At 36.2% G+C, this 13,222-nt stretch overlaps 1 protein-coding gene across 1 annotated transcript; it reads right to left on the minus strand.

Moving 5' to 3' along the window:
• Positions 1-425: 425 nt before the first annotated feature.
• LOC103828486 (serine carboxypeptidase-like 20) lies at positions 426-12,667 on the minus strand. The gene is made up of 7 exons (XM_033275499.1): positions 12,527-12,667; positions 10,647-10,748; positions 10,322-10,557; positions 1,266-1,379; positions 1,166-1,177; positions 954-1,053; positions 426-572 (listed from the first exon to the last, which is right to left on the minus strand). The coding sequence occupies exons 1-7, from the start codon at positions 12,665-12,667 to the stop codon at positions 426-428; spliced, it is 852 nt and encodes a 283-aa protein (XP_033131390.1).
• Between the last annotated feature and the right edge of the window lie 555 nt (positions 12,668-13,222).

Raw genomic sequence — 13,222 nt, forward strand, 5'->3', positions numbered from 1 at the left:
CAAAACTGAAAATCGTTTTTTTTGTTTTGACGGGAAAACTCAATTTTCGGTTTTGGTGGGGAAACTCAATTTTTGGTTTTGGCGGAAAAACTCGTTTTTCGATTTTGGCGCGAAAACTCGTTTTTCGGTTTTGGTGGGAAAACTCGTTTTTCGGTTTTGGCGGGAAAACTCAATTTTTGGTTTTGGTGGAAAAACTCGATTTTCTGAAATGGGAAGAAAATATTATTTTGGCATTTTAAAGTTTTGACGGGAAAACTCTATCGAACAAATTTAAAATTTTAATATTTATCTAAATATTGTATAATAATTATATGACTCAAAATAAATGGGTTAAAATTTAAACCATGTACATTGCAGGGCTAACCCTTTTTAAGCTCTATTTCAAAAGTGAAGATTAGGGCAGGATTAGGGCTGACCCTGTGACTTTAAGCCCGTATTAACATTCCTACTTTTGGACAACCTCGACCAGCTCCATAAGCTTCACTCTGTCCCTTTCCTATTGTTGCTCCACAGCCAGCGATGTCAGATTCCTCATGTTGAAGTCGTTCCAACAATTGATCTACTCCAGCTTTCTGAGACAACATATATCCGGAATTGAACTCCTCTGATACCATTTATTACGTTAAATTTAATGATTCTGGCCAAAAGCAAAGCATTTCAAGAAAATAGGATGATATTCATAGATTCAAAACTGTGTACATGGTTTCAGAGATATTAATGTCTTCATGAGTATCATCCTAATCAATCAATTTGCAGTTAAAAGACATTTATCATTGCCGCCGGAAGCACCTTTGCACTATGAGCAACATCGAAATGGCTAGAAACGAGACAGTTCAATTTATATAAAGTAACGACCTTTGTAAACTTTGTGACAAAACTAAAAGTTTAATGAGAAGACTCGAATTTTATTAAGAAGACATGTTTGGTAATGAGCGTTATAACAAAAGATGGACCAAACATGAGGGATGTCTTAATCTTTTCTCCAGCCAGAAAGCGTCTATAGAAGTCCAATGCTTCACGAGGTTTGGCTTCTGGAACGGAATGTCCTGCACCCTGCAAAGCAAAACACTCACACATCAAAAACGTATAACAAATACATCAAAGAATATACAGAAGATGTATGTTTCTTACTTTGATTTTTAGAAATGTGAGATTGTTGGCATACCCGTGTGTATACCTGCGATACCAAATTGTAGAAATTAAAAGGGAAGTTTGAGAAGCAAAATCGATAAAAAAATGAGAGAGTTATAGAAAGAAGAAAAAACCCGGCAACTTGGTCATTTGACATCCATTGCCTCCATTCATCAACCACTTTGTATCCCATTGAGTTAGTCCATGCTTCAGAGCCAGTATATGGTACAATTCTATCATGATATCCACTGCACAAATTCACATTTTTAGTATATACTTTTTACATCTTTTCGTTGGTTTTAATTTTATCGTAAACTTATTTGTACCTAAAAATGAGAGCGCGATAGCCGCCGAGAGTGAGATTTCTATGGAATTCGATATGCTTCCAGCGTCAGTCTGGTATTTGCTTGCATTTGCACACAATTCCCATCTTCCAATCTTGCTTTTCTATCAACGGTTTGGACATAAATAAAGGACGACAAATATTGTTTATCAACTTAATCAAGAGAAAACTATAGAATTAAGAGACCTCTTTCGTATGAACCGCTTTCCTCACGGCTGGATAGTTCAGCCAGGTCGTTGCAACTATATTATCCTGCATCCTTGCCAAATATTCAAACACATGAGAAGCAATTTATCACAATTCACAACGAATATTACATTTTTAATATTTTTCTATTAAATCTAGGAGATATTTGTTTCTTTTCATAAAGCATTATATTTTAATGATAATCATAATAGCTTTGGTTTATATTTCTAATGATTATATTATATCAAAGTTCCTAATACAGATTGACCCAAATGTATTTAAATCACTACAAGAAAACACAAGTTTTACGAGGGCAGTTTTCCTCGTTACTTCGTCGTAAAAGCAGTGTTACGACGAATTAGCGAGGAAACGCGTTTCGTCGTTATACGTTTGTCGTAACGCATATATCCTCGCTAATTCGTCGTAAGTTAGCGAGGAAATAATTTCGTCGTAAAAGCGAAGGAGGATATTTCGTCGTAAAGACCACGTAAAGATTCCACGTAAGGACGTCGCTAACTTTCCTCGTAAATACCACGAAAAGCTTTCCTCGTAAAACCCACGTAAATAAATACTCGTAAAATTAACGTAAATACCTTGAGAGCTTTCCACGTAAAGAAAACGTAAAAACCTTGATAGATTTCCACGTTATTTCCATGTAAATGTTTCCTCGTAAAAACCACGTTAAGCTTCCACGTAAAGAAGCCGCAAAATTAGCTACGAATTTACTTCGTTTCATTATTTTATAGAAATATAAAAAATTATAATTATAAATATAATTTAAATATATTTAAATTATTAATAAAATTAAAATTCTAAAAAAATCAAAACCAAAATATTTTATATATAAATAAGTTTTGAATTCATAATACAATAACCGAAATTAAAAAGAACTAAGGGTGGTCGTTAATTAATCGCCTCGTAGAATTCATCACTCCTCGCCTGAACATCCGCCTCGGCATGTGAGTCGTCGGTCGGTGACTGGCCTGGGATAGGATTTTGTTGTCGCATGGTCCTCAACAAAGTCGCCCATTCCGGATTTGTGGCCGCTACAACGTCCAAGAAGCCCTCGAGTCCACCCATACGAGATCGGAGCTGAGTAGACTCTATACGCAGCTGAGTAGACTCTCTACGCAGCTCTTCGGACTCCCTACGCAGCTGAGAGACTTCCTCATCCCGTCGCTGAACATAAGACGATGTCGCTCTCGGAACATCGTTGACGGAACCAATCCCCAACGTCCGTCCCTTTTTTTTAGGGACAACCTTAAAAACAAAAAATAAATTTTGTTAGTAAAAATTTAAAGTTAAATTAAATGAATATTTAAAAAAATTAAAATTTTAGAAAATTTACCTCCTCGTAAAGCTTATCCACTTCAGGTGTGGATAAGGTGACGGGTAATCCATCGGTGGACTGTTGGGTCAGCTGGGTCTGGCGTTCTTCAACCCGAGCAGCCAAATCGTTGTAGATTTGCTCGGACTTGCCATCTATAAATCGGCCCGCCTTGTTCTTGTGGGTCCTCTCGTAAAGTTGCATAAGAGACGGGAATTCTCCCGTCTCTTTGGCCTAAAAAAACATTTAAGAAAGTTGTTAATTAGAATATATATAAAAATATACTAAAAATTTAATATAATTAAATTTTTAATTACCATTTCCAAACGGACACCGGCGTGGGGTTTTTGGCCCGTAGTGTGAAGCATCGGCCCGTTCCCGTGCTCATCGACTGTGTTACGGGAGTTAGAGCAAGACTGGGCGATTCTAATGGAATCAGGAAGACGCCAATATCGGATGAGGCCATCCCAGACATCCGTGGTGAGCTCAGCGGGTTTGCCACGCTCATACCCCTTCACGATCCAGTCACCCTTCCAGTTGGAGACCGTGTCCAACAAGCGAACTTTCGCCTTCGCTTCAAACTTCTTTCTCACCCTCTCAGTGATCCCCAAGGCCCAATTATATTTTTGCTGTTGGAAAAAATAATTTATAATTAGTTTTTTAGAAAAAAATATATATATAAATAATAAAAAAATTTAAAGATATATATTTAATTAATAGAACTTACAGCGTAAATTTTGAACCACGTCTTTCTGACGTAGTGGGGCGTCATTTTCCAGTTCGGATGTGCCATGGAGAAGTAACCTTTTATCGTATCGGTTACGTCCGATGCAAGACATCCGTCAATCCCCCACCTGAAAAATACAAATTTAAAATATAAATTATTTTTTAAAGTTATAAAAGAATTTAAAAAGAATAAAAAAATAATGAAACATACCATAAAGTTCCGTCCGGTCGGTCGGGGTCGATGACTGGTAAACCTTCTCTGCCTGGCAGACGGAGAATGTCCTCTACGGTGTACTGCGAGTAAGGAGCACTCGGAGGCACCATCAAATCGGGATGAATCTCGCCCGCGGGCATCGGAGGTGCCGGCATCGTAGGAGGCACAGGAGGAGGAGGAGGCATCTGGGGAGGCACGTGAAGAACCGATGGTGCACTAGAAGAAGGAGATCCAATGACTCTCTGAGTGTACTGAGTCTCGGGGACAGTCTCCTGACCCGAAGAACCGGGAGCTGAAGAAGACGACGGGTCTAAACGACTACCCGGCTCACCGAACATCTCTCTGTAATGGGCAGTAAGTCTACCTTTTCGAACCTGAGAAAAAAATTTAATTTTTTAAATTTTCGTGAACATATACTTCCCAACATTATCCACCTAATCAACACTAAATAACATAAGATCCGTAAACCTATCTAAATTCCCTATACTAACCACCTAATCTATCCTAAACTAATCAAACTAGAGAGGAATTAGAGAGACTTACCATTGCTACGAATTAGGGAGGAAGTGGAGAGGAAGTAGAGAGGAAAGACGGAGCGAGCTCGCTCGGGATATATATAAGATTACTTGTCCTCGTAAATTCCTCGTAAACTTACGAGGAATTACAGAGGCCCGCGTTTTCAGTTACGACGAAATAGCGACGAAATACAAAGGCCCGCGTTTTCGTTAACGACGTTTTTACGACGAAAAGGGTTACGTGGAATTAACGAGTTAACCAGTTACGAGGAATTAGCGAGCCTTTATTTTCTATAAATACCCACAACTTTCCTTCTCAAACCACACACACAAACTCACAAAACACACCCTATCTCAAATCACACTCCTCACCAAAATACTTTTCAAATTAGAAATATTTGAAAAAAAAAAGAAGAAAAGAAGATATTAGAATTTATGTGGGTGAGACTTAAGTCTCGCCACATATAATTCCAGTATCTTTCTTTTTTTCTTTTTTTCTAGTTTTTATACTATGAGGAAGTAGCAAGTCCCGCTTTTCACCAATTTAGAAAATTTGGAAAAAAAAAGAAGAGAAGAAGATATTTGGAACTCATGTGGTCGAGACTTACGTAAGTCTCGCCAAATGTGATTCAAGCATCTTTCTTCTCTTCTTTTTTTTAGTATTTTTAATATTTTCGTCGTAATATCGTCGTTAGTTTACGACTCTTTTACGACGATTTGGCTTACGTGGAATTAGCGTGCCCCGCTTTTTTAATTTCGTCGTAAAGTCCTCGTGGCCTTACGAGGTGTTTACGACGAAATCATCCTACGTGGAATTAAAGAGTGCCTTCTTCGTCATTTACTTTACGTGGTATTTACGTCAATTTACCTTACGAGGTGTTTACGACGATTCTTTCCTACGTGGAATAAACGAGTTCCTCCTTCGTCATTTACTTTACGTGGCATTTACGTCAATTTACATTACGAGGTCTTTACGACGATTCTGTCCTACGTGGAATAAACGAGGATTACGTCGTACATTCGACGTCAGGTTACGAGGAATTAACGAGCAGTACCTTTAATTCCCTAAAATCCGAAACCCCAAACCCCATATTCCTTATCTTCTACTTCATATATTCCAAACCCCATCTTTATTTTCATTCCAAACCACAATTCCCACATTTACTTATTTATAAAACAAACTCCCACATTACCTTATTCATAAAACAAACTCTCACATTACCTTATTCATAAAACAAACTACACAAAATCAAATACATCAATCGGATACATCGACATTCTCGTCATCACTAGAAATATCATCATTTTCATTAAACTCGTCTTCTACAGCTTCGTCTGTGGCATCATCGGTAAGATCTTCGTATTCGTGATTATGCGGATCAATGAGAAGGATGTCATCAACTTCTTGTTCAGGTTCCTCGACTTCATTTATCTGTTCTTCTTGCAATGGTGGTTCTTCTCCACTGATGATTCGTCCTCGAGGTGTAACTTTGATCACTGCTAACCAATTTATACCCGAATCTCTCATCCGAGGGTATGGAAGGAAGCTAACTTGGTCTGCTTGTGAAGCTAAGATGAAAGGCTCGAATTTGTTGTACCGACGTCCACCGTTGACATCAACTACACCAAATTTGTTAGACCGAACACCTCTGTTGACGACGGGGTCGAACCATTCACATTTGAAGATGACGCATTTCAGCTTCAGTATCCCTGGAAATTCGACTTCAATAATCTCCGTCAAGATCCCGTAGAAATCTGTTTCCCCTTTCACACATATTCCATAGTTACTGGTCGCCCGCTGTCTACCATACTCATATGTGTGAAAAGTGTAGCCTCGTGTGAAATACATCTGTGATGTGGTGACCTTTACAAGTGGAGATTGAATTACTTCGTGTAACCACTTAGGATAATCTGCATCGTCGTCATAATCAACCTGCAAAAATAAAGAGAACATTAAAATACAAATCATGTATGAAAAAATAGTTTGAGTTATAATACCTGATTCCGCAACCACTTAATGAAGTGCTGATCTTTCCTTTTGTCTACGTCACTTGTGGATATACCAGGAAATGTTTCTTCGACTTGAGAAACAAATAGGCTGTAAAATTAATCACATTTCATAGGAATGAATCTCTTGCAATTATATAATTAATTATATGTGTTTTGAAGTGTCCATATATGTTACCTTTCAAAATAACGCATCAATGGATCCTCGCAATTGAGTAGAATATAGGTGTGTGCACTATGAGCGTCTTGTTCACTCGACCACCAAACCTCTTTAGACTTCCCACCGAGTCGTCCAATCTGGCTAAAGATGTCTGGAACACCAGCAACTGCATATGTTGGCGCAACTCCACCATCATCATATCTTCTTGGAGCTCTTCTACGGGTACGTACTTTTGACGCAAAGTAGTACGATGTGAAGTGAGAAACTTCTTCCGTCAAACTTCCAGCAATTATAGAACCTTCAACTTTGGCGAGGTTCTTTGCTTTTCCCTTCAAATATTTCATGGCTCGCTCATACTGATACATCCATCCGTAATGTACAGGTCCACGAAGCAATGCTTCATATGGGAGGTGGACAGCTAGATGCTCCATGACGTCAAAAAATCCAGGAGGAAATATCTTCTCCAAGTTGCACAATAAGATGGGAATGTTCTCCTGAAGCTGTTCTACAACTTCTTCTTTAAGAGTGCGTGTGCTCAGATCCCTGAAAAATGCTCCAATGCCTTTTATATTCCAAAAACAATTAAACACATTGTTAGTCGTATATTATTTTGCAAACTAGACCGTTATAAAATTATTGTGATATAAAACACTACGAACCTGCAAGTGCTTCATGTACGTTTGTTGGAAGTAGCTCCGCAAATGCAAAGGGCAGTAGTCGTTGCATAAAGACATGACAATCATGACTCTTCATCCCAGAGAACTTTTGACCCTTTTCAACACATCTAGAGAGATTTGAAACATACCCATCGGGGAACTTCACTTCTGATGCCACCCAGTTGAACAACACCGACTTTTTTTCTGAAGACAGTCTGAATATCGGAACAGGAACTTGTCCATTGCTTTTAATATGTAACTCGCTTCTTGAGCAAATATCCGGCAAGTCCAACCTCGATTTTATGTTGTCTTTTGTCTTCCCTGGGACATTCAATATTGTATTCATGATGTTCTCAAAGAAATTCTTCTCTATATGCATCACATCGAGGTTGTGGCGCAGAAGAAGATCCTTCCAATATGGCAACTCCCAAAATATACTCTTCTTGTGCCAGTTGTGATGAACACCGTAAGAATCAGGCATATTACGAGGGACATGCCAATTACCACCCCAACGAACTGTTTCGTTAGCTCCGTAGTAGTCGATTTGTGCTTCAATTTGTTCTCCAGTTAGATATGGTGGAGAAGTGTCTCTCACAACCCTTTTGTGCCTAAACAAATTCTTGTTTCTTCGGTAAGGATGGCCAATGGGAAGAAATCGACGATGACAATCAAACCAACTTGTCTTCCTACCATTCTTCAGTTGAAACGCATCTGTCGTTCCATTACAATATGGACAAGCTAATCTCCCATGTGTAGTCCATCCAGACAACATCCCATATGCAGGAAAGTCACTTATGGTCCACAAAAGCATAGCTCGCATCGTAAAATTCGTCTTCGTTGAACAGTCATACGTCCTCACCCCTGTTGACCACAAATCCTTCAACTCTTTTATCAGTGGTTGTAGGAAAACATCCAGGGACCTTTTTGGATGGTTCGGACCAGGTATCAATATCGTCAAGAATAGCAACTCCCGTTGCATGCACATCTCCGGTGGCAGGTTGTATGGCGTAAGAAAGACTGGCCACAATGAATATTGTCTCCCTGACATTCCGAACGGACTAAATCCATCTGTGCATAATCCGAGATACACATTCCGGCTATTGCTAGCAAAATCCGGATGTACTTTGTTGAAATGTTTCCAGGCTCTTGCATCTGATGGATGAGTCATCTCACCATCCGTCTGAGTATGCTCGGCATGCCATCTCATCTTTGCAGCAGTCTGCTCTGATTGATACAATCTTTTCAATCTGTCTGTAATTGGTAGGTACCACATCCTTTGGTACGGTACCCTATTACGTCCCCGTCCTTGCGGCTTGAATCGTGGCTTCTTGCAGAATCGACATACTTCTAGCTTCTCATCATCTCCCCAATAGATCATGCAGTTGTCGATGCAGACATCTATCATCTCCGAAGGCAACCCAAGACTATAAACTAATTTCTGAATCTCATAATAAGAATCAGCAGACACATTGTCTTCCGGCAAATACTCTTTAAACAAGTCCGCCCATTCGTTCATGCAACTTTCAGGTAGATTGTGATCAGTTTTAATATTCATCATTCTAGCAGCCAACGACAATTTAGAGAGACCTTCTCTACAACCACTGTAAAGTGGTTGATTCGCCGCGTTTAACATTCCGTAAAACTTTTTTGCATCTATATTAGGTTCTTCATCTTCATCATGAGCTACGAATGCATCAGCTACCATATCATGAACCCTATCATAATCTACCATCTCCTCCTGATGGTAACTATGTTCATTATGCAAATGATGATTAACCGGTTCTTCCTGAAAATTGCTATTACTACTACTAGCTTCATTCTGATCATAATTATAACCTTCCCCATGTTGAAACCAGATATAGTAATTTGGCGTGAAACCTCTATTTATTAAATGCTTCCAAACATTTTCACGGTTTGCCAATTTCGAATTGTTGCATTTCCGACAAGGACAGAACATCTTACCACTTTCTTGGGCGAGCGGTGTTGAATCTGCTTGGTGCATAAATGTCTCCAGCCCCGCAAGGTATTCTTTCGTCACTCTCCCGTTAGCATCTCTATGCATATACATCCAATTCCGCAACTCGTAAATAGTCCCAGAGCCAGCCATTTTTTTTTCTTTCACGTTTTTTGTTGTTGGTGTGTTTAAAATGATGTTCCAACATCCATATTTATAGAAAATTTCGAATCTGGTAGTTGTAATTTTACTATGAAATTACGACGAAAATTAATTGTATGGCCAAAAAAAAAACGTGAGCCACCTACCAAGTTGGTGGATTCAAAATTTCCTCGTTAAGTACACGTAAAATATTTCGTCGTAAAGCACTCGCGAAATTTACGTGGATTTTACGAGGAAAAACTATTTCCTCGTAAAAGCCACGTCAATTTACATCGTCTTTACGACGAATATTTTTTGTCGTTAACTTACGACGAAATAACGATGCTTTTCTTTCTCAACGTACTTTCCTCGCAAAATCAACGTTTTTTTACGAGGATTATTTTTCCTCGTTAAACTTCCTCGGTAAAGATACGTTTTCTTGTAGTGAATACTTAGTATTTTTGATAAGTAGTTTTTAAAAAATTAATCTAAGAGTATCATGGATCGATAGAAGGGCCATACTAATCTTCCAAGAGTAGGTACATCTCACAGATAGATCATCTCTCTGAATATTCAATTGATATCCAAAGCATGGTCTCATATTCGCTTACCCATACATGTTTAGTGTCGTGGGTTGATTCGAACATGGGTCGCCTAGCTTCCAAGAATCCACCTACCACTAGATTATCTTTGTGTGGTTAAGTAGGTTTTTTTCAAGTAGTCATCTTAATATAGCTAGCTGAAAATGTAATTTTAAAATTGTGTTCTCAGTATGTTCTTGAACAATTATCTTTCTTTGAAGGGATACCTTATTTGGTATACAAGCACTTATGTTCTAAGGCATGAAAGGAGCAAACTGTCATTTTATTTACCTATTCAGTGATGTGAGAGAAAGATTCATGATGAGGTAAATGGAGCACTCACAAGACAAGGAATATCGGACGTGGAGATGAATTCAAACCAACTAGGGAGTATGCCTAGTGGCCACTCGCGTCTAAACATTTTTCTTCTCACTGGCAGAGATCCGATGGCAATGTGGGACATAGATGATCTTTGGACGTCGCATGGTTCTAGAATGTTAGATGGGTCTATTAACCCCAGAGCATCTATCACTTTTCCAACCTTGTGACTGCATTCATCACTCATATATGTTCCGTTATCATCATAGTACTTTCCTTTGCATGCCGCTTCAGTCTCCTGCCATTTCTTGTTTACACATTAGCCAAAACAATATATTGAGGAATAATACAAGAATGTTAAAAAATAAATGGCCAACAGATAGAAACCTCAAAGAGTTCATCTGAGATGAGCCCCATCCCATGCACGGATGGGACCATACCGTTACCATCGAACACAGGATCAGTAACTCCATTTCCCACCAAATATCCCTATAATAAGTCAATATTACGATTCAAGATCCAACCAAAACGATAAGGAACTTTGAATCTGAAACATATCTTTAGCTATTATATTTCATTAGTCGTACCTTAAGGTTGATTATTGGCTGTCTTAACTTTCATACTTGTTTTGTTTCTGATATTTTATTTTCATTATATTCTCATTCCTAAAACGTAATGAGAAGATGAGTAAGAAAATTAGAACATATTTTTTAGTTTTTATAGCAGATAAATATCATGTACAGATTGTTTATATTTCTGATATTTATTAGATAAAACAATAATGACCTTTGACAATTTGGGAAGCAGTTGCCACAAAGACACCAGCAAGAGCACTATTATTGTTTGGTACCTAAACAAGAGTATCTAGCAAATAAAATATTAATAATTTGAATATAGTTCAATTAAGCATTACATTTTTTAAAAAAAAAGTAAATTAAACCAGTGATATAGAAACATGGAAAATCACATTATAAACTTTGAAAATGTCACATTTTCGCACTTTAAATACTAAAGTTTTTTACTACCACTTTAAACCATGTTTATTAGTTCTTCAAGTCAAGTAGACGACTGGTACTGTTCATTTCGTGATGAATTGTTGGTTTCTTTTTTTTCAAAAAAATAAATAAATAATAAAATACATAAAAATACAAAAATATAAACATTTCAAAATTTCAAAATTAAAATTAAAATAAAATAATTTTAAAAATATGTAAACTTTACATAAAATAATTTTTATCATTTTTTCTTTTCTATATTTTTAAAAACATTTTTTCAATTTTTAAGTTTGAAATTTTAATTTTTAAACTTATTTGATATTTTAGATTTTTGTTATTAACTCAGAAACATTTTTTTATGCTTAAAGGATTAAACTCAAAAACATTATTGAATATCAAATTAAACCAATTGTAAACCAATAAATATATATTTAATATAATAACTTGAATGGTGATTCTAGAGTTTTATTAGTAATTTATTTAATTTTAAAGTTATTTACTGATGACAAAAAAAAATATTTACTATTTTTAAGAATTTCACTTATAAGTTGATTTCTTTAAAAAAAATTTAAATTACTAAAATAAATATCATTTTAATAAATAATACCAATAGATCTCTTAACAAATATGTAAACTTTACATAAAATAATTTTTATCATTTTTTATTTTTTTATTTTTTTTAATATTTATTTTATTTTCAATTTTTTGAAATTTTAATTTTTATATTTTTTTGAATTTTTATTATTTTTTCCAATTTTTATGATTTTGTTTTCTAATTTTTTGTATTTTTTTTTTTAAATCAACACGTCATCATAAATGAAAAGTACCGGTCATCTACTTGACTTGAAGAACAAGTAAGCCTCGTTGGAGGTTTGCTATGATAAAAATGTCATTTTCAAAATTTGAAGTGCTTGTAAAAAAATTTTAGTGTTTAAAGTGCGAGAATATGATACTCTGACGGTTTAAAATGCAATTTTCTCTATAGAAACATATAGAAGAATCGCTTCTTTAAGTAGAATCGTTTTTCCTTTTCTCTCCCATTTTTTCAATTATTCTTATTTTTTAATCCGTAAAAACCATGCAAGGTAATTGCCTTGCGGGTGCTCTGAGAGTCTCCTGAGAGGAAGAACAGATTTAATTGGAACTCCGGAAAATTTCTTGAACAACTGTTTTGAAACATTGGATCTAAATCTAATAGTTAGTGTTGTGAATCACACACACAACGCAAAGAAAGTTGTTTTCAAATATAATCTACTTACACTCTTATTTCACCTCGATAAGGAAATTGTGAGAATCAGAAGCGGTTTTTGTATCACTAGTTTGATCATAATCAGACTTGTTTTTCGAATAAGAGAATCCCACACCAATAGGCGAATCAAGGTATATGATATTGGAAACCTGGCCACAACACATTAAAACTGGCGCAGTTTTTGTTTTCTAAAAGTCCAGAAATAAATACATTAAAATAAATCTAAAAGTCCAACGAAAACAAAACCTGGCCACAACACATTAAAATATATACATAAAACAAAAATACATATGGAAACAAATACTAGGATATCCAACGAAAAGTTGTATAAGTTAATTAACATTTAGTACATAACCAATTTGGATAAAATGAAGACAAACACTACATTTTCTAACATTCCTTGAAAATTTTATAGAAATAAGTTTTCCTTTTCATTCTTCCTCATTTTTTTGTTTGTAGAGAATTATAGAACAACCTTATTAAATTTGATAAGTAATCATCATTCCTCACCATTTATAAAATTTTATTCCTATTCATTCTTTTTATGTCCGTTCCTAGTGTTCTTATGATGGTTACTAGTCACACCCTAAGACTCCGAATGGTGACTGCGGTTTGAGCGGTGCGGGACAAGCGGTTCAACTGCAGTGCGGTTCTAACAGTTATAAAAATGTATAGATATATAACATATGTAGAGATTTTTGTTACTGTTAACTGCAGAA

Source organism: Brassica rapa, chromosome A01, assembly GCF_000309985.2.
Source record: "Brassica rapa cultivar Chiifu-401-42 chromosome A01, CAAS_Brap_v3.01, whole genome shotgun sequence".
Classification (NCBI taxonomy): Eukaryota; Viridiplantae; Streptophyta; class Magnoliopsida; order Brassicales; family Brassicaceae; genus Brassica; species Brassica rapa.